General features: G+C 42.7%; 8 protein-coding genes across 8 annotated transcripts; 3 read left to right on the forward strand and 5 right to left on the reverse strand.

Moving 5' to 3' along the window:
- Positions 1-339: 339 nt before the first annotated feature.
- On the forward strand, positions 340-1,476 carry V1516DRAFT_615033 (uncharacterized protein; the record flags this gene model as incomplete). The annotated part of the gene is made up of 2 exons (XM_066919336.1): positions 340-1,229; positions 1,290-1,476. Coding segments are annotated over 2 exons (1,077 nt in total), but the record flags the coding sequence as incomplete, so codon positions are not given.
- Positions 1,271-2,781, reverse strand: V1516DRAFT_703142 (uncharacterized protein; the record flags this gene model as incomplete). The annotated part of the gene is made up of 3 exons (XM_066924138.1): positions 1,271-2,209; positions 2,252-2,363; positions 2,410-2,781. The coding sequence occupies 3 exons, from the start codon at positions 2,779-2,781 to the stop codon at positions 1,536-1,538; spliced, it is 1,158 nt and encodes a 385-aa protein (XP_066776837.1). The 3' UTR covers positions 1,271-1,535.
- Positions 2,782-4,007: 1,226 nt separating this feature from the next.
- V1516DRAFT_613542 (uncharacterized protein) lies at positions 4,008-4,445 on the reverse strand (the record flags this gene model as incomplete). The annotated part of the gene is made up of 1 exon (XM_066919316.1): positions 4,008-4,445. A coding segment is annotated over one exon (438 nt), but the record flags the coding sequence as incomplete, so codon positions are not given.
- An 831-nt stretch (positions 4,446-5,276) lies between these two features.
- V1516DRAFT_686260 (dynein associated protein-domain-containing protein) lies at positions 5,277-8,340 on the reverse strand (the record flags this gene model as incomplete). Its single annotated transcript, XM_066923657.1, has 3 exons — positions 5,277-6,094; positions 6,141-7,119; positions 7,168-8,340. 3 exons carry the CDS (start codon positions 8,338-8,340, stop codon positions 5,277-5,279), a joined length of 2,970 nt encoding a protein of 989 aa, XP_066776839.1.
- Positions 8,341-8,589: 249 nt separating this feature from the next.
- On the reverse strand, positions 8,590-12,476 carry V1516DRAFT_625398 (Mus7/MMS22 family-domain-containing protein; the record flags this gene model as incomplete). The annotated part of the gene is made up of 3 exons (XM_066919703.1): positions 8,590-8,919; positions 8,972-9,201; positions 9,254-12,476. 3 exons carry the CDS (start codon positions 12,474-12,476, stop codon positions 8,590-8,592), a joined length of 3,783 nt encoding a protein of 1,260 aa, XP_066776840.1.
- Positions 12,477-14,041: 1,565 nt separating this feature from the next.
- Positions 14,042-15,115, forward strand: V1516DRAFT_677179 (GRIM-19). The gene is made up of 4 exons (XM_066922541.1): positions 14,042-14,194; positions 14,260-14,366; positions 14,426-14,596; positions 14,644-15,115. Exons 1-4 carry the CDS (start codon positions 14,135-14,137, stop codon positions 14,711-14,713), a joined length of 408 nt encoding a protein of 135 aa, XP_066776841.1. The 5' UTR covers positions 14,042-14,134; the 3' UTR covers positions 14,714-15,115.
- V1516DRAFT_707867 (glycoside hydrolase superfamily) lies at positions 14,880-18,030 on the reverse strand. Its single transcript, XM_066924183.1, has 3 exons — positions 17,304-18,030; positions 17,147-17,246; positions 14,880-17,090 (listed from the first exon to the last, which is right to left on the reverse strand). The coding sequence occupies exons 1-3, from the start codon at positions 17,585-17,587 to the stop codon at positions 15,279-15,281; spliced, it is 2,196 nt and encodes a 731-aa protein (XP_066776842.1). The 5' UTR covers positions 17,588-18,030; the 3' UTR covers positions 14,880-15,278.
- A 331-nt stretch (positions 18,031-18,361) lies between these two features.
- V1516DRAFT_665004 (uncharacterized protein) lies at positions 18,362-22,265 on the forward strand (the record flags this gene model as incomplete). Its single annotated transcript, XM_066920640.1, has 2 exons — positions 18,362-18,451; positions 18,513-22,265. 2 exons carry the CDS (start codon positions 18,362-18,364, stop codon positions 22,263-22,265), a joined length of 3,843 nt encoding a protein of 1,280 aa, XP_066776843.1.
- Positions 22,266-24,087: the final 1,822 nt, after the last annotated feature.

A 24,087-nucleotide genomic window follows, 5' to 3' on the forward strand; every position in this document is an offset into this window, starting at 1 on the left:
CGAATTACTTACTACGTAGATCCAGGTTTGAGAGTAAACTAGATCTCATGTCGGTCTCGCAATTGCAACATTTATTTTGGAACTCCTCTGATTTAATTCTACATGATCGGCCGAAAACCAATAGTTCGGATCCAAGGACGAACCCGTCCACTGGGTATACCGACTTTGACCTCGAGATTCCAAATGAGTAGATCTTATACTCAACTTCCTGCTCCTGTTACTCCAACGAGCACGGCTAGTCTCGATAGAGGTGTTTTTGAAGAGACTGTGATTCCTCGGCCCTCGGGACGTACCATCAAACACCCAAGGACATCTGATATCCCTGGTTTTGCCAATTCACCGTTGACGCCCACCGGCCAAAGCTCGTGTTTAGAGAGTGTACTTTTGCAAAGCTGTCCGCAGAAATCATATCCATTCATCGATTGGCAACATTGGATCGATAACCAAGCAAAAGGTGTGGGCATCGACCCTTTAAATGTGGCTTCGAATTTTACAGTGCCGACCCTCTCAAGCTATTCGACCCTACATAAAGTCCTATGGTATCCACGGCACTTGGTTGATGTTTTCAAATTCTGGAACTCATTTGTGGGATTTCGTAGACAATTATCTGACAGAACAAACGCTACAGGGATATTTTTCCATGACTTGGCTTCGTCTGTTGTCGCCTCAGACGTGATCTATAATCCAGCGACAGGAAACCTCACTCGACCAGATCCGTACCAACAGACAGAGCGCACAGATATTGAGGTATATATTCCTTCGTCGAATGAACTCACTCGATCAGAATTTCAGATTCTTCGTCGAACGGCTTCCCCAGGATTAGTCTATCCTGCAGTTCTATCAGTTTTCAATCTTAATGCATTGGCCTCGAAGTGGCTTCGACCGCGTTGGACGGCGTCTCTAGATCTCTCAGATGCCGAACTAAAACCATACATTCTAAACTGGGAAAAGATCATTAGAAATAATCGGTCTCAATCTGACGTCGACATCTCCAATCTTGAATCTGGAATCGCAGAATGCTCTACTGACGAATTAGTTAGAGCTGGCAAAAGTGTCGGAATATTTCCATCTTGGATCCCCGCTAGTCTCGTTTACCGGCAGGCAGTCAAACTGGCCTTACTTTGGCACATGAAATATTTGCGAGCTGATAGCATACTGATCGGAAACTGGAGAGGAGTGTGGAAGATGACCGATCGCGAACTGAATTGGTCGTTATTAGAGCGTGGCTGGTATGTAAATTGCGATTATCATCTCGAATTTTCTTGATTTTCCTACTAACGTTTTTCCAGTATCGTGTCTGATCTATCAATTGAGGAGAAACGTGTTCGCTTGTACATTTTCATAGTCAACCAGAAATGGAAAGACATTGGCATCAAACAGTTCATAACAGACAACAAGCTATCTCCAGAGCAGTTTAGAATTGTATCACAGCTACGATCAAAGCTGACCATCGACCTGGACAAGCTGAGATCACATTCATCCTAATTGGTTGTATGAAGTGCATTTCATTTTTGTATATAATTTCAAATGTCAGATTATTTTAGTTCAAACAAACTTTCCGAAAAATCTCCAAATGTTGATAACTGGGGTAATCTCGGAGGCAGTTGATTCTTGGTTGTGCCGACCGGACGGTAATGATCGCCTCCTAGACCAGTCTGCATGAACGCAGTATCCCACCCATCTTGTTTAGCCAACGTGATCAAAACCTCCAAATTCCGTTTCAGATTTGCGGAGCTGGGCTTATTTTGTTTTGCCATTCGGAGATCGAATCCAATGAGCAGCTCAAACCTACTGTCTCTTAAAATTTCACTTCGGATCCGGTATCTATCTTCCTGAGAGTCGAACGACACAATGATGAGATTGATTAAACGAATATGGGCGGCTAGGTATTGTGTTACGACACTTTCTACCTGTTCTTTCGGTTGCAGTTGATGCGAATATGTTTCAGCTTCTTGGCTCGATTCAAAAACCATTTTTGGTGTCTGGTATTCAAGAACTTGTAGAGTAGCTTCCTGGTATCTGAATATCCAATAAAAGTCGCGTGAAATTTTAAAACATTCTTCATACCATTTTTTATAAGGGCGTCTTAAATGGCTCTTTACTATGAAGTCTGGACCCGAACCTTCGCTCTGTGTAGACTCGATGGTCTCCAAAATGAGAGCAGATCTCTCTGTTCGCGAAGTGGATGGACCACAAGAAATATACAACTCTAACTGGTGAGCTTGATTCTACTAACTGCAAGTGTACTGACCTAGAAATTTAACTATATAATATCTATCAGACACGATCGGCTTCTTCTGTGAAAATAGATATAGAGTAAGCGATGAAACCAGACTCGGATTAAGGTAACGACATGATTCAGGCTAAAATATTAGCTAATCCTCTGGGATAGTTGCGAAGTCACCATACTTGATATGTCAATAAGTGTATTATGCATTTCAGAAATATATGAAACAAATTGTCATCGTTTTTCTCTCTCCATTGTAGCTGTGTAATCTCCATAACATAGCCTGCAAAAACATCTAAGTATGCATGCACTATCATGACCGATTTCAGTTCTTTTCTTGCAGTCTCAATGAGTGTATAAGTCTTTTGCGCAATAGCAACTTCAATCTCACGCATATCTCGATTTTGGAAATAAGAAATGTAATCTTCAAGCTCCCGAGTGACGACTTGAATTTGCATTGGTTCTCTCCGATAATCTGCTAGTCCAGAATGTGATCCTGTATCCATTTTCTCAACATCACTTTCATCCAATGCTTGAATCTGTTTTGTATCCATCTTATAATACCAGTAATTCAGTTCACTAGATCAACTCTTCAACGTGCACTTAGCTTACTATGCATTTAGCCTCATAGCAACACCAACGACGCGGCCTCAAATCTGGAAAAGTAACAGTCTTTAATTTTGGCTCCCCTCCAGATCTGGAGAAACTACTTCTTTTTTGTGAAATCTTAGCAGATAGATTTATTTTGTGGTCGGGATCGGAACTAGGTTTCATCTATTAGCCATATCCTCTTCTATATTCTTCAACCAATTTCTTTAGGTGGCAGAATACGGAAGTATGTAAACACTTCTTGTTGGGATATCTAACGCCGCATGCACGTGTAAAACTAAGTGATCCGTACCAATTCGTAATAAATTTTATACAGAAAAATCTAATGCTAGCTTACTGTTCGCAATATTGATCAATACCACAAATCGCTAATGGCAAAATCTGAAGACAAAAAACGAAAACGAAAACGCCAGAGAAAGTCTCGGACTGAGAGTAAGATATTCGTTTTAGAACATGCTACTCTGAGGGCTAACTAGTTCATAGATATTTCCTCGGACAGCAGTAGTGAGGGAGAAGAAGAAACTCGCAAATCGACGGATGATGATCTTGATAAAATTGAGTCAGAAGATAGCAGTAGTGACAATAGTGCCGATGAAAACATTGCTTCCGATATAGCTAGTATTGACGATGACCACGATAATCAAGCTGAACAACACGAAATTACGACTTCCAAAGTTAGTTGGTTCAATTGTTTGGTTCTTCATAACTTGATTTCTAATTTAAATCATATTAGATTGCCGAGAAATTAGTGCCCAACATCAACGACGACATGGATCCAGATCAAATCGAAACTGCGTTTTTAGAGTATTACAAGTCTACCGTCGAAAAAGAATTTTTTGAGGAGTTGCAGGCGCTTCGGGATTCTACTAATTCAAGTGATCAAGCAGGCTTAACTTTAGCTTTGGATCGCGCACTCCGTGCCGGATCAAATGTTTATTTGCCCGACGTGCGAAAAAGAATTGGTCTGGAATGGGCAAAGCGTAACCATGAAAGCTAAAATCTCCGTTGATATGGAAATTGTACAACAGGGAAATTTATATAATGTATAAAACTGGACTTCATAAGATTTTCGACAACCGAGCAATTATGCACAAAGCAACTTTTCACCAACGCCTACAAATGATAAATAACAAAAAAAGTAACTCTAGACCATCGCCTGGTGCTCGGCCCATAAATAACGTAAAACGTCCTCGACAGTGGGAATTAAATCATCCAGAGACACCGGTCTGGATACCGCCCTACCATATCCAATCGGCAAAAAGCATCGTCGACGACCGAATGCGTCCAAAATTAAAATAGCTGCCATTGCATCCCGACCACCGGCAAGGGGATGAAGTGCACGTGCTGCCTTGGTAACAGATGCTCGCGAGTCGTATATCAACGGAATATCAAACGGATTTTCAACTTCCTCCGGTAGACCTGTAGATATTGCAAACATGCGTGCAGCAAAATTCGCGCGAAACGAGACACTCATACGCGCTAGCGCGTGCACATGAGAACTTTCTCTGGATGAGAGAAAAACAAGAATCGTCGGCGAGGGACCTGTAGATCTCAAATCCCGTGGACTGAATGGTTCAGAGGAGGCTGAATGCGGACCGAAGATGTACAAGTGGCCGTCGTCAAACGTCATCTCCGAACTCGTCTGTGAAATCGCTGACACGTAAGATGGTCGTCGAAGAACGGCAGCAGCAGCAGCACCATAGTTGCAATATTTTTTAGTGGGCGATCCGCATTGCGAATTATTTGATCGAGTGGGCGACGGCAGAGGCGATGAGACCCGAGAAGCTGCGCGCGAGGAGCACCGAGATGCAGACCTCGAACGAGTTCCTGACCGGTACCTGAACGACGGTGTCAGTGGTGAGGGAGGAGACAACGGTCGTTTTTGTGGAGAATGTAAAATCTCCATTATTAAAAGATATTATGAAATAATGATACTCAACAAATGGAAAATAAAAAATCTGGTCGGTGCTACTGGGAATATAAGGTGCTGTTCGTTATAGCGTAATCATAACAATATTAGTGGCTCGAGGGACCGCCAACATATTTGAATTTGCGGGGAGTCACAGCGCCGCAGCGATGCAGTGATCACGCGCCCACGCGTCAGGAACGCGTTCCCCGCTCACATCTAACATCGACCCAACTGGAAAGAGAGTACAGATATAGAAAATGAAGCTCATTCAGTCATCGGCGAGTTTGAACACGAGACAAGACACCCACTGAATAGGCTGTTGCATCGCCTTGTCTTCTCTTTTGTTAGATCGTAGAATTTCCAAACTGGTATTGAGCGGAGAACTCAGTGCGGCTGGATCTCCTCCATTTCTTGTGGCATGCGCCAGCACGTTTTGATTTCCCCGCCTATTCAGATGACGATGACGCAACAGATCTTCTGAAGCCGAGAATCAAGGTCAGTACCTTACATAGAAGTGTATTTGGCAGTATTCTAATTGAACCAGTGCTGTTCCTTTTGAGTCTCAACGATCTGTTCGTTCAGTCTATTTAAGATGCTTTCATATTGTGCTTTGTTGGCTGCTGATGTTCTTGTTCCATGACGCCCAGAAATTGTGGATGAAACTTGAAATAGCTGGCTTTGCAACGTCAATGATACCAACCCACGAACACAACTATCCAACGTAGACTTTGTAACCCGCTGATCTTGTCCAGTCATGGGTCGTGATATTTCAGAACTAAAATGTGCGAGGGGAGCCGTTCGTAGAAATGCTACTGTATTTTGAACAGACGACTTATCGTTCTGAGCACCCGTAACTTTTTCTCCCTCACTACTAGAAAGATACCTCACTGTAGCCTGCAAAGCATCCACCTGACTTCGGAGGACTTGAACTTCCTCAGCGCTCACCGCTATTGCCCTACCTTCTAGTCTTGTAAGCTCATCGGCGGCAGCTGCATTGCGTGCTGCTTCCGCTCCATTCCGTGCGGCCTCTTCTTGCCATTTCTCCACCTCTTCTCTCAGACGTTCTGCAGCATAGCGCTGCTCGTTCATCTTCTTCTCTTGATCTGCCATTCTTCGTTCTACTTCATCCAGCAGAACTAAACGTGCCTTACTCTTTGATGCTCTAGATTCAGCAAGAGCAGTTCTCAGTACCGCTTCTTCTAGCTCGATCTGCTGTTGCTTAAGACGAGCTGCTGTTTCTTTGGCTTCGGATTCTAACTCTATCAACCGACTTTGGATCTCTGTATTCCTTAATTGAGCCTTACGCTCCTCCTCCAATTTGACTTGCCAAGACTTCTTACGTTCAATATCTATTCTGGTCAACATATCACGAACCAACAAAAGCAACAAACTTACATTTCTCAGTCCCACGTCCGTTCTCAATTTTAGTGGCAATATCTCTTATTCTATCAGTTGCTCTCTTTAAAGCCAAGCAAACGGAATCAAATAAAAGATTTGGATCTGTCGTCTCAAAGATTGTCGAGTCTTCATCCATCTCGCGCTCCATAATAAATCTAAGTTGACTCCAACTGACCACTGCATTTTCACCAATCTCTTCACGCGCTCTTTCAGTCGCGCCCGCTAGGCTGTAACTGATTCTTCTGAAATATAGCGATATCTCACTGAGAATCTTTTCACTTTGTCCAGCTTCATCTGAAATGAGATCCAGCGGAGCCTCATTACTGATCTTATCAATGTTCTTATCAATTCTTCCTGTCAGCATCTTAATAGTTTTACAAATACTAATAATCTGCTCGGCCCCTTTAAGCACTAGCGGCTGGAACTGACTTTGAGAAGTGATTTCAGCATCCTTCTCTGAGCTCATTGATTTCACAATGCTGTCGAGAATCAAGCCAATACTCTCTGTATGCCCTCTAAGAAATGAAATGCTCGCTTTAAATTTCTCTGTTTTAACCTCACCACTCTCCAGGACCTTACTTTCTGAGCTATCTAATATGCTTGTGCTAACTTCGCGGTATATTAATTCTGCTTGCTCGAAGGATACCAGAATGTCGTGCACCTTAAAGTCTCGATTTCGGGCTGCTGAAAGATAACTGTCAAGGCAGATTTCAACAGGACTAATTTCTGTGTTCATCGCACTACCGTAGCTCTCAAACTCTGTCACTGAGCAAATACTCATAGCAGTAGCAAAAAGGCTACTCGCTCTTGAAATATATTGGCAATGCTCGGATATTTCAAATCTCTCTGCAATTGTCATTGAATCGTCCTGACTGACCAAAGAAAGCACAAGATTCGCTTTGAATGAAATACGACGGAATCTCAAATATACTTTGACTGATTCTCGGACCATTGCTAACGACTTAGGCATATATATCTGTAAATATTTATTAGCAGCATGTCGTTGAGAAAGGGTTCCTTTTACCTTTATTATTTCAAAGTTTTCTAGAGCTTCTTGGGCTTCCAATTTACGAAGTTCTAAATCAATAGCTTTGGTTTGATTTCGTTGAGCCTGATCTTGCAGCTTTCTATTTAAATCATACATTTCACGATTTCTGCGTTCCATCTCTGTGGCTTCGGTTTCCTCTAACGATTTTTCGACTCGTAGCCGCTCAACATCAGCTTGTAGTTCTTCCACTAGCTCTCTAAATCGAGCCATTGTGTATTCATCATCCAAAGAGGATTCTTCAATTTGGGTGATTCGCTCGCTTTGTTCTCGAATCAACATATCCCGATAATCAATTTCTTCTTGTAGCTGCTTCTCCGTCTCCAAATGATTTGATTCCAGTTCATCATTGATCTCTTTCAAAGTTGACATATCTTCCATTTTTGCGCGGAGATCATCGACTTCTTCTGATAAACGTAAATTGCGCAATGTGATCTCGTCGAGTAGTTTCTCAGCTCCAAAAGCCAAATCCAATTGTTCACTTAGACTCTGGTTCGCATCTTCGGCCCTCTTAAGCCGTTGCTCAAGATCGTCGTACTTTTCTCTGAGTTGAATAAGTGCATCGGAATCTCGCTGCAATTTACGGATCTCATTTTTCAATTCAATTTCCTCCGCAGCAGTTTGATCTCGTAATCTCATTAAAGCCTCTCGTAACATATTATTCTCCTCTGTCACTGCAGATCTCGAAAGCTGGGGATCAGTCAGTGACGGCTCGGACAGACTTTCTGACTGACGTAGTAAACCATTTTCCTCCTTCAAAATAGCAAGTTCAATCTCCGACTCTTCCAATCTGTTCTTTAAAACATCTATTTCCGCGGCGAGATTTTCGCTATTCTGTTCAGCGACTTCTCGATCGAGCGTAATCAGCTCCACAACCGAATCTCGCTGTTTCAGTTGTTCCTCGACTTTCGACTTCTCTGTGTCTAATTCTCTCAACCGATTTCGAAGATCTTGCTGTGAATCAAACATCGGCTTGATTTTACTTTCCAAACGCTCAATTACCAACTCAAGCTTTGCTCGATCATACCGTAGCTTCTCCAGATCTTGAAGTCTTGCGAGATCATCTTGCCGCTTGCGTTCCAAAATACGTAGCTTGGATTTCAAGTCGGCGATCTCACTACTATGACCACTCACTCCTGATGAATCAGTCATCATGATACAACCACGAAATCGACAGACTCAATTATGGTTTGGAGTTATAGGGAAATATAGCACTTGACGCGGATATAGACGCGTCCTATATTGAATCACATGATCGAATTTAAATATCGAACCAAAATCCACACACCCTTTCTACTTCGTTACTATTTGAACAATTTTATTCTCATAGACAGCACAATTATTTACAATTAAATACTGAAATGCAACATAAACACCGGAACTCCAAGTCATTAAAATTTTCTAACCAATTTCTTCCTGTTCATAAGCAATCTTTCTCTTATTCAAAGATTCCTGCAACTTTGGGCCGTACACTTCCTTTCTTGAGCTTGTCCGAATCCAATTCCATGTATATTTGCCATTAATATCTGTAAACATGGCCCAGTTGGCAATGTTAGCAGATACAATAAATGTTGCCATGTCGCTCCAAATAACAATCACTGATTCAAGTAACAGCTTCTCTTCTGAATTTTCAATCTCACCCATGCCAGGGATTTCTGCTTCGTTGGATGACGCTCCAATTAGATCACATAAATACTGATAAAACGGTTTTAGTATGTGCACTTCAAGCACCTAAAGCAAAATTAGTTTTTAAACATTAAGCAGGTGATCTTAATCCACCAACCTTGCCAATCGCTTCTCTCGCTTCCTGCCTCAGTTCATACTCCATAGTCTCTTGGGCCAAGCTATCAATAGGATAGCTATCGTCCGACTGATTTCCCTCATCTGCTTCGGTTTTGATAGCATCAATTAGTCTATCGGAAATACCCACAAAATTTTTAATAATTAGAAGAACTTCTTGAACAACTTTGTTTGGTAAATCAATCCCATGTATCAAAAAATCTACTAATTTCACTATCAGGACATTAGTAAACGAATTTCATCAATGGGAAATCAATAAGTTTACCATATCGAAATAATTCTGCAGCTTGTTGCCAGCTCTGTATCAGTTCCTGACCTTGCAAGATCAATCGAACATATCTCAACGAGTTTGTCATTAAAGCCTCGTACCAGCCTCGATTATTCTTTCGTATTCTTCGAACTTCCGATGACATATCTCCTCTAATCCCGTCAAGTTGAAGGTACTCATCAAGGCTGCATTTAAGAAGCTCACTGTACCATTCCCCTATTTCGTCTAGTGATCCATTCAAACGAAGTTGTAACCGAGTAAGATAGTACCATGCATTCACGCTCAAGATACGTGCTTGAGCATGCGCCTGACCAAGAATTATGACATCTCGTAAGGATCCAATTGGTGGCTTTAGTTTAGGCGGTGCAGACCAAAATAATGTCAATAGCAAACTGTAGTTATTTTCTAGGGCTTCTAAATCTGAAACTTTCAGCTCGACCTCTCGAGGATAAAGTCGTCCATTTAGAGGAGTGACTAGTCCTATTAGTCCGGGCAATGTTTTGCAAGCCGTTTCTTGGACAGATATTCTTTGAATCATCAAAGCTAATAGCTTTAGAAAAATCGTAAACACTGTGTCTGTGATCGACAAGTCTAGTAGAGAATCATAATGTTGGAGAAAATCTGGAAACCCAGCACTCTGTTCCGCTTCGAGATTTTCAAACATCCTGCTGGCGAAAAAGCGATACATTGTCGTAATCAAAGATTTAGTGGGCTGCCAGTGCCAGGCTGTAGTCAACGCTAAGCAGCGCGCAAAGCAAGCATGACAGTACGCAGCAAATTCTCTGCTGGTCGTGCTCGATCTTGGAACCGAAACAAGAGTCCCAATCATTTTTTCAATTACTGACCAATTTTGAGATTGGTTGCCAATATTTGAAATACCAAGGGTATTAAATTGATAGAGTGGTGATAAATTAAAAGTGATAAACCACAATCTTTCATATATATCGATTGAAAATGCGCTGCTCACTTTATCTCCATCTAATATCTTGTAATAAAGCGAATCCCAAAATGACTTCACAGTAGATGGATACAAGCGAGAAGCAAAATCACAAACGTGTACAGTCATGAGCCAAGCTTCGACAAAACTAAACTCTCGACTGATCTGAAAGTCAATACGATTACGATGTGTTCGTAAAAACAGAAATAGATGATCCGCTTCATGTTTTAACAATAATTGCATTAACAAATTTGTCAGATCCTCAAACTCACGATCGAGAGACGAAGCTGCGAAATCGTTCATATTGTCTCTTTGCATAGCATACAGTTCGTATACGTAAATCATTTGAAAAGTTAGCAAACTAAATGACAGCTTTGAAAATGTCGTACTTCGTCCATGAAATTGAGCAAACAGACCGCTGACCTTAACGTTAAGACGTTTAACTGCGTAAATGAAATCTAAAATCGCGACGTTGCTGTCGTGAATTAAATTATACCTAATGTATTTGGCCACAAACCAGAAAAACTCATATGCTTGGTCATATATGCTCTTGCTCGACACCGGCCCCGAATCACTGTGCTCATCGTTCAATGCCCATGCAATAATAGAATCTATGGCAGATTCGAATTCCTGTAGCAGCACTGTAGTACTGTCGGTCCATAAAAATGTATGGCCAAGTTCCGGAAAATAGTGTCTCATTAACTGAAGAGATGATCGACTTTCAGCAGCAATAGGAATGTTTAAAATCTTGTCAAAATTGCCTACCCCAATAAAAGTATCAGGACTAAATCTAGTTTCATGGCGCATTGGTAAAATATCGAATGTAACTGAGAAGTTAAGCAACGGAAGATTGAATTCCGTAATAACTCCAGGTTGCACAGAAGTTGCGCTGGAAAGATTTGTATTCACAACAAGGGGAGCAGAATTGTCGCTACCTTCGTGATGGAAAGTTTCAAGAGGCACAGCATGAGTTGCTGCAGGTAAAATAGGTTCAAATTTTTGGAAAGATGCCAGCTCTTTTTTTGGTCTGATTCTTTGCTGAGGCGTATTCTTTTTGGCTGATTTGTGGGTAGATCTTGAACAAGATCCACGACCGCATTCAAAGGCTGCAACTCTCTCATGAGACTTCCGCACAGTGTCTTGTCTAGCCATGTTCACTTTCTTGAGCTTATCTGTGTTCTCAAGCAATTTATCCACATTAATGCGATTTCGTTTCCGAATTGAATAGTCTCCAGTCTCTACCTCTTCGTAGTTCATCTGGTGGAGTCTCAGTTTTTGTGCGGGGACAGTTTCTTGGATTGAATGAGCTTCTTCAGTCGGCGGAACAACAGCAATTAAACCGCCCGGGACACAAAGTCGACTTGCCCGCTTCGATTGGAACCGGACAGTGTTTTGAGGTGAGTGCCTTCTGTTGAACGTCATGTTAGCAGTTTGAAACGCTTTATGTGAACCATTAGCCCATTCTTGTAGAACATAGTCTACTGTTTCGTTATCCTCTTCAACATCAAATTCAAAAATCTTTCTCGACGGAGATGTTCTTCCAAACCCGGAACGTTTCGAAGCCTCCCGTGCAGCTACTTTGATAAACGAAGGTGGAGAAGAAGATAAATTATTTGATCTAACTGTAGAAGTCTCCGCTAAATATGCATCGATAATACCAATAGGCGGAAATCGGTGCCCACATCCTGATGTTCTTCGACTGAAATTTTTGCGTCTGCCAGAATGAGAATAGAACTTCAAAGAACGCTGACGTTTACGATTGAGCTTATTGGCTGTTCCAGCTCTCTCTGAGGACATTTTCAAAATTTCACTCCTATTTCGAGGACCCAGCATTGGATCCACGTGCTCAGGTACTTCAAGCGCACCAGTCTTCGAATATTTATCGTACAGAGGTAACAGATTAGTGCGATATGAAGATCTATCAACAGAATTCTCAATCGCTTCGTCACTGTCTGAATCATCACCTATATTATCAAAATTCATCCCCGAACCAGTACGACTAGCTCTTATTTTTCTTCTTGCCAAACCTTTGCGAGGTTCCTCATACTGCGTTGAAGTCATATTAGAACGTCGCTGCTGAGTAAGATCCTGACGTTTCGATGAGTGATGTTGTTCATTTAATAAATATGACGGAGGCAAAACTCCTTTCAAAGAGCGACGCCATCGGCTGAAATCTTCTTGCCCTAGAGGTTGAGAGTGGGAATTAGAAAATGACGATTCTAAATGAGACGAACGGGAGCTAGATGTAGCTTTTGCTTGAATTTCAGACAAGATTCCGTCCATCGCGATTGGTAGTTCCTCTGATTCTTGGTTTCCTTGGTGATTCAGAACCAATTCTTCTGCTCTGGATATGGACGGATCAGACGAAGCCTCTGGCGGTGAAATCGTCATCGAGCTAGGTACAAATTGGTCATAACTAGACAAATTTTCTTTACCACTCACTTTCGCTACTATGTTAGTCCGATTTGGATCCAAACGCAGAGACGGTTGAAGAGATACTACAGAGCTTTCCTGAGTAGAAGAAGTCGAGTAAGATTTTCCGGAATGCGACTGTGAATCTATATATGCTGGTGGTTCAAATGCGGAATCGCTGTCTGCAATATCTGGATTCCTTCGAATTGATTTCTCTAGCGTCAAACTTAGTGGTCGAATACCGCCGCGCTTAAACTGCATTTCATATTTCCGCCGCTCATACAAATATGGATTGATCTGCTGAGCCGTTCGCTTGCGAAAATAATGATGACGACCATCAGGTGGGTAGACTGTTTTAATTGCGGATACATCTTCAGCAGAATCTGTTTGCTTGTCCTGCTGTGAGTTGATTGCCGAAACTGAATTGCTTAAACTTGAAGTTTGGTCTATTCCAGAAGTTTGGTCATATTTATCTGACTTTGAAGAATCGTTGAAGTAGGAATCAAAATCTTGAAGGCTTGCCTCTGACAAGGGACTCGAAAGAGGTGAAGAGGAGAAAATATTGTTTACTGCAGTTATTTCCTGCTCCGTTGATAATCGCGACGAAATAGGGGAAGAAAATGATGTGGGCGAGAGAGGAACTCGAGCGCGAGCAGTCTCCATCAAATTCAGCAGTCTAGCAAAAGTGTCCCCGCCTGGAGCTACCTGACAACCATGTCAATATCATTTCAAAAAAAAAGTTAGCAAAACATACATTGTCAAATTGGCCAGGAATTGAGTCCACCTGCGAAATATTGCGAATTTCATTTTGTTTGTAATCTCGCAGAGTCATCTCATTTGAACCAAGCTGTACGCTTTTAGAAGAATGTTGAGGAACCTCGGACAAAGTCTAATACAAAATTAGTTCAAAATCTCAAGCAGCACCTTGGTTGAAACCAAAATACCTTGTTACTGGAACAGGCAGCAAATGGCAAAAACTCAAGTTCATCTAGATCGTAGCTCATTCCATCAGCATACGAGGTTACTTCTTGATTAGAGCATGTCGAGGAAGAGTCCCAGTGACTATCCGAATCGGAAATATATCCTTCCGAAAGCGTCATGGAAACTAAAATGCATCCATTTAAAACACCAATGTATTATTTCCTCAATAAATTCGCAATATTATATTTGTCTATCGAGTGTGTTGTTTTCGATTTGACGATGGTAGATATCAATAATTTCCAGATGCCCATTGATCTACAGAACAGCGACGCGTCGCGGTCAACAAGTCATTCAATCACATGACTTTCAGGTGGCTCATGCAATGACACTTTTCTCAACTCGTTCCGAGATCAGTCGATAATATCACGTGATTAATATTTTATTCAGTGAGTTCCTATTGGATGATTGCTGTGTTCTCAGTTTACGATATTGTCAGGACTTTCGTTAGTGACGAGAAAAATTATTAGAAAACGTTGATGTTAGTGCTCTCTTTGATTTGATTAGTCGAATAGCTCTATTGACCTTGCCAGAAGTTTAATTGTTTCGCAATGGCCAAGAACGTGCAAGATATGCCCCCAAAGGGTGGATATCCTGATATTCAGTGGAAAGTAGGTCGAGCAAGAAACAGTTTTCTCATATTCATTGGAGACAGAGGATGCTAATAGCGATCTAGCGAAATCTTCCTTCGCGTGGATTTAAGCCTTCCATTTATATTGGGCTTATGCTTTTAACGACGGTTCTTGGTTTGATTCCTTTAACTAAGGGTATTCGGGAGCGACGGTATGCCAATTCTTTTTCATTTCCACCTATCCGATCTACTGAAGCTAACTATGAGTCAGAGAACTTAATCGTGAGAAAGTTTGGGCTAGATTACATATTTTGCCTCTGCTCCAAGCAGAAATGGATCGCGACAGCGTTCGTCGTACATTCGCTACTCAGAAACGTGAACAGGAACTTATGAAGGACCATGCCGATTGGGCTGATGGCAAGCCTGTCTATCACGATGGAAGGTTAGTTCACTAGTTTCTACGAGTTGACTTATTTACTAACAAGGAAGATTTCGCCTCCCTGCGTTCGGTTTCCCTGGTGGTTTGAAGAAGCTCTCGGAGCCTCCAAAGGCGGAGTAAAATATTTATTGAAGTTTTTGATCTAATAGCATAATGGTATGCTATGAATCAATAGACTGAAAGGAACTAATATAAGCTGTTCATTCTACTGAATATACAAACAAATACATATTCTGGCAACTCTACGATCGATGAAAGATAGAGCGTTCGATTTTAGCAATCACTACTAGTCTTTAGCTTTCTTTATTTTGTTTCATAGTTGGGGTTTTGGCACCGGGTATCAATATAGTCAATAAATTCGCATGGTTTCAAAATTTCTGCTTGTGAACTATCACAACTTCTACAGCTTTAAAAGAGTACAAAATAAGCTCTATTTATAAAAAAAAATGAAAATCAATCTATACCTTGCATGCGTGTATATCCTTCCCATCCTGCACGAGCGCCAAACAAAATGACCGGCCAAAAAACCATACAAACCCAAATAAGACAAAATAAAATAAAATAAAATCATTCTCTAGCAATATAGAGTCCTGATGTAAGTTGCACAAAAAGGTTGCTGGCATTGGATCAGAACTGAGTCATATATCGCCAACATAAAAAATTAATATCTCAAATGATAGATAGCTTAAGAACAAAATGAGCACAGAGACACCCAGCTACCAGTCGATCGAACGATCGCAACTCTCTGAGGACCTCGAAGACCTGTGATTTTGATTTTTTGCAGACCTTCATCATGGTACCATCGAATCAGTTGGGCAGGCTTATCGTGCTCCCAGCGACCAGAAGTGATCTCAATCTCCATGTCTCCATTAGGAAAATGGAAATCGGGAATGCTTATTTCGGTAGGAATATTTTTCGATAAGCAATCATCAGCGAAAAGCGACAAATTAAACACTGCGGTTTTAATATCAAAACCATATTCTTGAGGAATGCCGGAAGTAGCTAGAGGAGTGGGCCGAACGAACGCTTCAATTGCACGACAGCCAGCTTCGTTAGTGAATGGGGAAGATACTCCATATGACTTCGCTGACATCAAAGATATATCAGAATCTGATGCCCCTGTATCAGAACGCATAGAGGCAGGAAGAGAGAATTCTGGTTCGGAACTATTCAGCATGCTATGCTTTGAGTCAGAAGCACTATAGAAGCTCAAATCTTCGCCATTCCAATGATCACCCCATTTATGAGAATTGCAGGCAGCATAAACCCAAAATGTATGATGAAGTTTAGATGATTCGAGTGCGAAAATGTTTGCATCTAAAGCATCAATCTGCACCTCATAATTTCCATCCTTATAAGCGCTCTTGTCGTTCATATCAAAAGGAATGCCGATCTCACTGAAAAAGCAAGGAACATTAGGTCCGAATTTTTCAATTCCTTCTTCCTTCAAAATTTTTAGCTGATCGCGAATACAATTACGAATTGCTGTCTCTCCAAATCGTAAGCCAAACATCGGTGACCAATATTTGCCGCGAAGCACTCCAATAACATCGACATTCCAGTACTTGCTCCAGTGCTTACGGACGAGAGTCAGACCGTCGTAAAAATGTGGAGTAAACACCATTCGAGGAACGACAGCATCGAAAGCTTTGAAATCAGGAGGAATAGCCATTACAGGAGTTTGGGCAAACATGATTGCATCCGGATTGACGCTGCGAATAACATCCACATATACCTTCCAATAATTGATAAAATACTTGTCTGCCCATGCTTCGCCAGAAAGTTCAAATCCATCTGGAGCTCGAAAAAAATAATCTGGAATCAAAAGATCACCCGAGTCAGAATCCCAAACACCGTGCTGAGCCCAAAGGCACTCGCCCAATTTCCAGCCAGGATCACGATGCCAGCCATAACGGGAGTCATCATAATCAGCTGGGAGCCAAGCAGAGCGCTCCTTCTGGTTGACCAGCTTCGAACTCTTCTTTGAGGCACCCAGTGTGCCGAATTCGTAAACTGGAATCTCAAGAGTTCGGCCACTACCCAAAAGTAAGGATTCAAGAGGGGTAGGCGAAGTGTAAGATCTCAAATTCTGCTCAGGAGGGAAAATGGATAGGTCTGACATGCCAAGGAATCCACGATTAGGCTCGTTTATAGACTCCCAGCCTAAAATAAAACCATCGTCAATACCAGAGTCCTTGATTTTAAGAGCAAATTCCTGAACAGAAGCCATAAAATGGTTCTGGAGAAATTCCTGGATGTTAACACCGTCAATAATAGCCTTGGGTGCAAAATCCTTTCCTGCCCAGAAAAGCGCGAACATGGTAAGACAGGCCAGGCGATCGTAATTCGTCGGCCAGGTCATTTTAGGAAATGTAATAGGATCGATCCAGGTATTCTGAACTATAGCAGCCTCATTATAGATGAAGGATCGAGGATCCAATCCCGCAGCATATAGGGTCCACATTGGAGCACCAGATCCGCCAGAATAACGGCTCCACTAATGTAAAATCGATCGTTAGAAAGGTGTATAATATGTAAGACCTAACCACTTACAACATCCTGATGTGGATCCATATAGCAATAGAATCCAAAATCTTTAATCTTTTGTAAAACTGAGATTGAAAATTGAATAAATTCTTGATCATATTTTCCACTGCAGTAAAATTAGCTTGGTTATCATTCCATTTCAAAAGTGCTAGATTTCACTTACGGACCGGCATGTTCGAGGGCTTCCCAAGTGAAGATGTACCGCACAATATTATAACCCCAACTTTTAATGCGAGTTAAATGTTCATCTACCTCCTCAAGTGGAAAAGGACGTCCAACGAACGACACTGAGTCACCTTTAAAGAACTGTTCGTGGACATGAGCTGGAACAGCCGGGTTCGCAGGCAACTTAGAATCGGCAGCAAGATTGATTCCACGAAACGTGATAACGCGATTATCTTCGTCGCGGAAGTTACCGGCAGGGTCTATCGACACACGAAACACCATTGCAAACTACACTGTATTCTAACAGCTCTATTGTCTTTTCGAATGTAAAAGAAAAGCTGATTTCAGTGTTATGGCTACTATGCTATAGAGAGGCATAAAACAAGCTTCCTTTCGATATGCCACAATTAGAAGTCCCGCGCTCTATACACCAGTCCCTCGATCAACAATATTGTATCACGTGGTTATAGTCAGGTGAAAGTGGGTCTCGACTCAGAGCAGGCAAAGTAAGAACCAAAGCAATTACGCGCGTTTCGGGGATGGTGTCAGTTCTGTATTAATATCAAAATAGAGATTTGTAGATGCAAGTAGTTGGGCGATTATAGTAGACATTGTTGAGAGAGTGCTGAGTGCAGGATTGCGTCGTTTGTTTGCACCCGAGAAGATTTATCTTAAGTTTAGCTGAGCTGGCCAATACTTTTGAGATTCAATTCAGCTTTCTCCTGGTCCAACTCACTTAACGTAAACGGTTGGAACTAAACGGGCTGAGCTTTATTTTATGATCAACGATAGACTGTATAGCACAGCGGATAGATTTAGCAAACGCAAGTGATAGGTCTAGAGACACATTAAATCTTAACTATCGTCGAGGCTAAGCCTTCTTGTCTGCTGATTTCTGACACTGTTCTTTTGCCATCGCATCTTCACAGTCATCGGGGAGTTCAAGAAATCTCCGACTTACGACAAACTCGGCTGGCTCAACCAAATTTATCCTTTTAGTTCATTTTTTATGTCTTACTGAATCGATAATTTCTACACCGGAAACAGCACTCGTCCATGATGCTTCGCGTAGGCATCCGGACGCAGTTCTCTGCAGTCGTTTCATTATGTGTTCTCTCTTCTTTGGGCATACTGGCCATAGTTCTTGTGAGTAATTTTTGTTGGGCCTGTTGCTTTTCCTTTTCGGTTTTCTGATAATACTTGCAAGACTGTTGTTACACGAAATTATGTTATGGGTTTACGTGCGGAGCGCTTGGAGCTCATGGCCGGCTTAAAAAGTTCGCAAATAGTTCAGACAATTGACTTCTATCGAGCGAGCTCATTTTCAATAGCATCGCACTCAACTTTACAAATGGCAATTCAAAGATATAACAGAGGGAATAGGACAGATCCTCGAAACTGGTATTCTACAACTCAGTCTTTCATGGCCATGCTTGACACTGATGAAGAGATTGTGGCTTTGTCCGTTTATAATCGAAACTATACCAGTGTTTATAATTCAAGTTTAGATGCACGTTATAACTCGACATTTGATGATCTGCCAATTGAGTTGTTTCCTATTTCTCATTTCGAAAATATTGAGGAGACTTTAAATTCGACTGAGTCGGTTTTTGAAGGTCCGTTCCTGTCAAATATGAAGCTGACCGATTCTTTGTCTGGCCATAATGGCACTCACTCGAATTCTTCCCTCACAGGTATCAATCATCAGTCTCCACTGATACACTCGATTACAATTCCGATATTTAATATGTCTTATTTTTCTAGGGAAAGTTTGACTGTTACGGAAGGCTATCTGACAGTTGTGTTCGACTCGAAGTTACTCCTTAGTAGTCTCAACACCTCTGCTCTGTCGGGAGACTCTGATAGTGCCATAGGACTCAGTGTCATCGGTCCTTCGAACGAAGACGATCCTGATTCGAATGCTACTATCACAGAATTCATTTACATCATTCCTCCTATCGGTCATCCATCTCTCCTTCGGACTGAATTTCCACTTGCTAATTATACTGGTGCTGAGGCGGCGCTGAAAGAATCTGTTAGTGGAAGTGTTATCAAAGGGCACGATCCTATTCAGAGTGATATATCGATTGGATTTTCGCCGGTTTCATCCGACTATGTTGACTGGGCCGTAATGATAGAGGTCAAGCGAAGCGACATTTATTCTCCCATCAATCACTTGCGAGATATTGCACTAGCCTCTGTTTTTTCGCTTGCTGCTGCGATGTGTGTGATAACTTTACCCATTGCCCATTATTCTGTTCGATCAATTGTTAGGCTTAGAGCCGCTACGGAACAAACAACTGCAGCTCCAACATATGACAGTGATAGTAGCAGAGAGGACCTGGTCAGTCTTAATCAAACTGAAGAAGTTGGATTAGGTAAACGTCAGCCATTTGCTTCAAATAGTAATAATAATCGTGTTTCGATTGAAGGTCAAACATTTCGAAGGAGAACCCAAAAACCTCATATGCGTCGGACAAAATTTAGAGTTCCAGGCACTGTGCCTGAAAGAAAGCCTTTTTTTAGGGACGAGCTGACTGAGTTAACTAGCACGTTCAACAAAATGTCTCGAGAGCTGCTAAAACAATATACAACACTGGATGAGCGAGTGCAAGAGCGAACTCGAGAATTGGAAGTTGCAATTGTTCAAGCGGAGGCTGCAATGATGCAGGCCGAAGCAGCAAACGATGCTAAATCAGTATTCATAGCCAATATCACGCATGAACTGAGAACACCTTTGAATGGTATTCTAGGTATGACATCGGTGCTGATGACGGAAAATGATCCAAGACAAATTCGCAAGAGCTTGAAGATCATTTACAAATCGGGTGAGCTTTTACTTCATTTGTTGACAGATTTACTCATTTTTTCGCGGAATCAGCTTGGACAAATGACTTTAGAGATCAAAGAGTTTAAAATGGTTGATATTGTGAATCAGCTGCGAGCTATCTTTGCGAAGCAGGCGTCATCAGTAGATATCGCATTGTCCATCAGTCATTTGCCTGAGCGTATCGAAAACATGGTTCTGTTGGGAGATTCGAATAGAATATTGCAGATTGTTATGAACTTAGTTTCTAATGGTCTTAAGTTCACACCAGAGCATGGCGCTGTTCAAGTTCGAGTGATCTGTCTGGGAGTTGTTCTTCACCCTGGGGTCTCTGAATCTGCAGGTGAGCTTTCTGCAGGCAATGTATATGGCGGCTCGAGTCAGGGAGTATCTCCAGTGTCTACGATGCCACCAGCTCTGAGCGGCAGTCGTCTTCCTGGAAATTTAAATGATAAAACGACGTTTGGAATTCACCCTAAGCTGTCTACTGCACAAAATTCTCTTTCCGAACATCAAGTAGTAAATGAAGAGTATGGCAAAGATTTCTTCTCTGATAGTGAGAAACAAGCGGCAAGTTCATCTTCCGAAGAAGAAACACTGAAAGGTGGAACAAGTAGTGGAACAAGTAGTGGCACAAGTAGTGGTCTCAGCAGCGGTGGAGATCAGTCGATCTATACTAATGAAAAGGAACTTTACATTGATACAGGGTCGAAGGAAGTGATGACAGGACTCGCTCCAAGATTGACCGGACGATCATTACACCGGATCACCTCAAAATCAACACGGATTTCTCCATCAAGATATATTGATATCAAGAAGGCAAATGATTTTGAGTCGCCTGGTGGATCAAATACTGCTATTGATAGCGCCTCACCGAATACTAGCAGCGGTGGACGCTGGTGGAAGGCACATGCCGCTGGACTATCTAGATCAGGATCTAGATCGGGACCGGCTAGTATGAATAATGCTGCGGGCCGAAGAAGTCCTAGTCACGCTGAATTCTTTCGGCATCAAATGTTGAGTTCAACGAGAGGTGTCTCACCGGGCCGCCGATCAATTCTGGGAGAAGAAGAGGCGTCCGAACTGAAGGGCGGAGAATATTTACTATTCGAGTTCCAAGTCGAAGATACCGGACCCGGAATTGCTGAAGGATTACGCCAACGGATATTTGAGCCCTTTGTGCAAGGCGATCAAGCGCTTTCAAAGAAGTACGGTGGAGCAGGTCTCGGATTATCTATTTGCAAGCAGCTAGCTGAGATGATGGGAGGATCTATTGAGCTTGAAAGCGTGGAAGGTTCAGGGTCTACGTTTACGTTTAGAGTCACACTGCGATATCTGAAGGATGTTGCGGCGTCTGTTTTCGAGGAACCAAGGGAAGCACAGGTAGGGATAGAAAAACCTGAAAGATTGAACTCCGGAAGGATAGCAGCCCGACGAGGACAGCAGGCACCGGGGACGCTTGCTGGTTTGGGGTCCACGTCGCTGTTTCTAAGCGGGCCAGCTATGATGACTGGAGATGAAAGGGGAGAGGCAATCGAGGAATTGGAGAAGAGAGATTTGCGAACCCGTGGAGAGGAGGCAGACGAGGAAGACGATGATGATGATTGGGAAGAGGAGGACGAAAGCGAAAGTGAAGATGAAGACGGGACCGAGAACCGGGGTTGTGCGGCTTGGACTACTTTGGACGAAAAAAGAGCTGCCGAACTAGACGGGCAGAAGAGTGAGGAGGGTCATATAAAGAGCAAGTATGAGAACACGAGGATATTGGTTGCGGAGGATAATTGGGTAAACCAGAAGGTTATTTCACGGATGCTGGAGTTGGAAAAAATTGGGGATGTTGTAATAGCGCAGGATGGGTACGAGGCAATTGAATGGATCAAGGAAGCGAAATTGTGCGGGAAGCGATTCGACATAGTGTTCATGGATATCCAGATGCCCAATCTGGACGGGCTACAGGCTACCCGAACGATCCGCCACGAACTGAATTATAAAGATCCGATAGTTGCGCTGACGGCGTTTGCGGACGAATCGAATCTGAAAGAGTGTTTGGAGTGTGGGATGAACAGTTTTTTGACGAAGCCGATTCAACGTACAAAATTGCAGGAAATATTACAGGAGTTTTGCGGGCATTGAAATTTAAGGTTTTTTTTTACTTTCTGTTATTTGACTTTTGATATTGATATTTGATATTTATTCTCGATTTTTTAGCGCTGCGTATTTGTGTTCGTTGTCTGGATAGGCCTCTTCTGAGGATTATGCATGCGATCTGTTCTCTGCAGTTGGTGCTATTTGTTGGTGGTGTTCCTTTGCTACACACTTGTAATGAGCCGGCGTTCAGTAGTATGTATGTTTTGTGATTTATCTCGGGCTGTAATCTAATAAACTGTGCTGGACTTGCAGAATCTGTGCGGAAAGATTGGAGAGGGACAGCCATGTGCTAATGCCAATAAGATTTGGTTGGTTGTGCACAACTCAGTTGAGTAGGAGAAGTCTGTGATGGCGTAGTGCCGAGTGACTGCCCAAACAGGAAAATTGTAAATAGTTTTAAGTTTTGGAGGCGCAGGGACGCGGAACTTACGCCGCGGGCGGCTGTGGCTGGGCGGTTCTTTCGGGGCGGATGCAATAAGTGCGTGTGGCTTGGACGGCATCGGTCGCTCGCTGTCTATGGTTATGAGCTTGTACGGCATAAAGATGAGTGAGAGGGTAGATGGAAGCCAGGGAAGAGAGGGGTCGGATAGTGTATGAGCTAGGCTGGCAAATTGAATTTTTCTGTGTAATATTGTGGATTTGTTCATGCATGCATTTGCATTTATTAATTGCATTCTCGTTCAGTCAGCTGGGGTGGTTTTAGTCCACTAGCGCGCATGCTGCGAAAGACGATTTGCATGTTCTGCGTGTCAAAGAACACCTTCCGTAGAGCCAGCTCACAAACGTACGGCGGATCCAGGAATTCGGCGACAAGAACGTGAAGCCAGCTGGAACGGCAAAGTATTATGGCGGAGCACGAGCGAACTATACGCGTGGTTAAAGGTCTGTGATGGAGCATTCTACAGCAGAGCAGGACAGCACCAATACCAGCGCCAGGTGCTATATCAATAAGGAGAGGATATGGTGAGGTAAGCACGAACGACTAGACTGTGGACAGTCTGCGCGAGCCCGGGGGACCCTCAAGTCTTTGCAGTCCCCAAAGACTCCAAGGACCCCAAGGACGAGAGAGCCCAGTGCGCTCGCAAGAATCGATCATCGTCTGTGGACTTTTCGGATCTGTAACAAACGACAGCAGCCAGCACAAAACGGACAAGACAAAAAATAAATTCATATTCATTTAGATTGAATACGGTAAATTGATGTGACGAGATTTAGGTTTTTTGGGCTGTTTCTAGATCTATGGAAGAAGCCCTTTTGACACGGAGCCGGCTCTGACGTCAATGCTAGCTGTTGGCTGGGGCGCTCGTGGGAGGGACAGGATACCGGACGGCCTCGAGGGAGCTAAGCAGCAACAGCAGCAGAGCTCAAATCTAGATCTCTGCAAGAGATATCTTCCCTCGAGCTCAATCTGGTGGTAATACCAGCGGTCTCAGAAGTATATGTGCTTGCAAGAACAAAAAGTCAATTACATTTCTATTCTCCACGTCATCGTCCTGTTGAACTTCTGTCGGATGTGACAATCCCATTATGACCTTGTCTGGCTGTCGTTAGCGAAGTGCCCTCCACAACCGTAACAACAGCGCCCACAACAGATATCATCGTAACAGCTCTGCATCACCGCTGCCACGGCCTGCCACGGCCTGCCACGGCCTCCACTGATGCTGCTTCGACGATCACCTCCACTACTACGACTGCCGCTGTGCCACTGCCATCATCGCTCAAGCAGCGTCATTCCGCCGTCACCTTCTCACCTCGTATCATCATCAATATCATCATCATCATCATCATCATCATAGTCCTCTGCTGT

Source organism: Lipomyces oligophaga (assembly GCF_038497815.1).
Source record: "Lipomyces oligophaga strain CBS 7107 unplaced genomic scaffold V1516scaffold_5, whole genome shotgun sequence".
Classification (NCBI taxonomy): Eukaryota; Fungi; Ascomycota; class Lipomycetes; order Lipomycetales; family Lipomycetaceae; genus Lipomyces; species [Lipomyces] oligophaga.

Coding starts and splice junctions, on each gene's coding strand:
- V1516DRAFT_677179 (XM_066922541.1), top strand. CDS start 14,135: ATGGCCAAGAACGTGCAAGATATGCCCCCAAAGGGTGGATATCCTGAT. Junction 14,195..14,259: donor ATCCTGATATTCAGTGGAAA/GTAGGTCGAGCA, acceptor ATAGCGATCTAG/CGAAATCTTCCTTCGCGTGG. Junction 14,367..14,425: donor AAGGGTATTCGGGAGCGACG/GTATGCCAATTC, acceptor ACTATGAGTCAG/AGAACTTAATCGTGAGAAAG.
- V1516DRAFT_707867 (XM_066924183.1), bottom strand. CDS start 17,587: ATGGTGTTTCGTGTGTCGATAGACCCTGCCGGTAACTTCCGCGACGAA. Junction 17,247..17,303: donor GCCCTCGAACATGCCGGTCC/GTAAGTGAAATC, acceptor ATTTTACTGCAG/TGGAAAATATGATCAAGAAT. Junction 17,091..17,146: donor TGGATCCACATCAGGATGTT/GTAAGTGGTTAG, acceptor ATTTTACATTAG/TGGAGCCGTTATTCTGGCGG.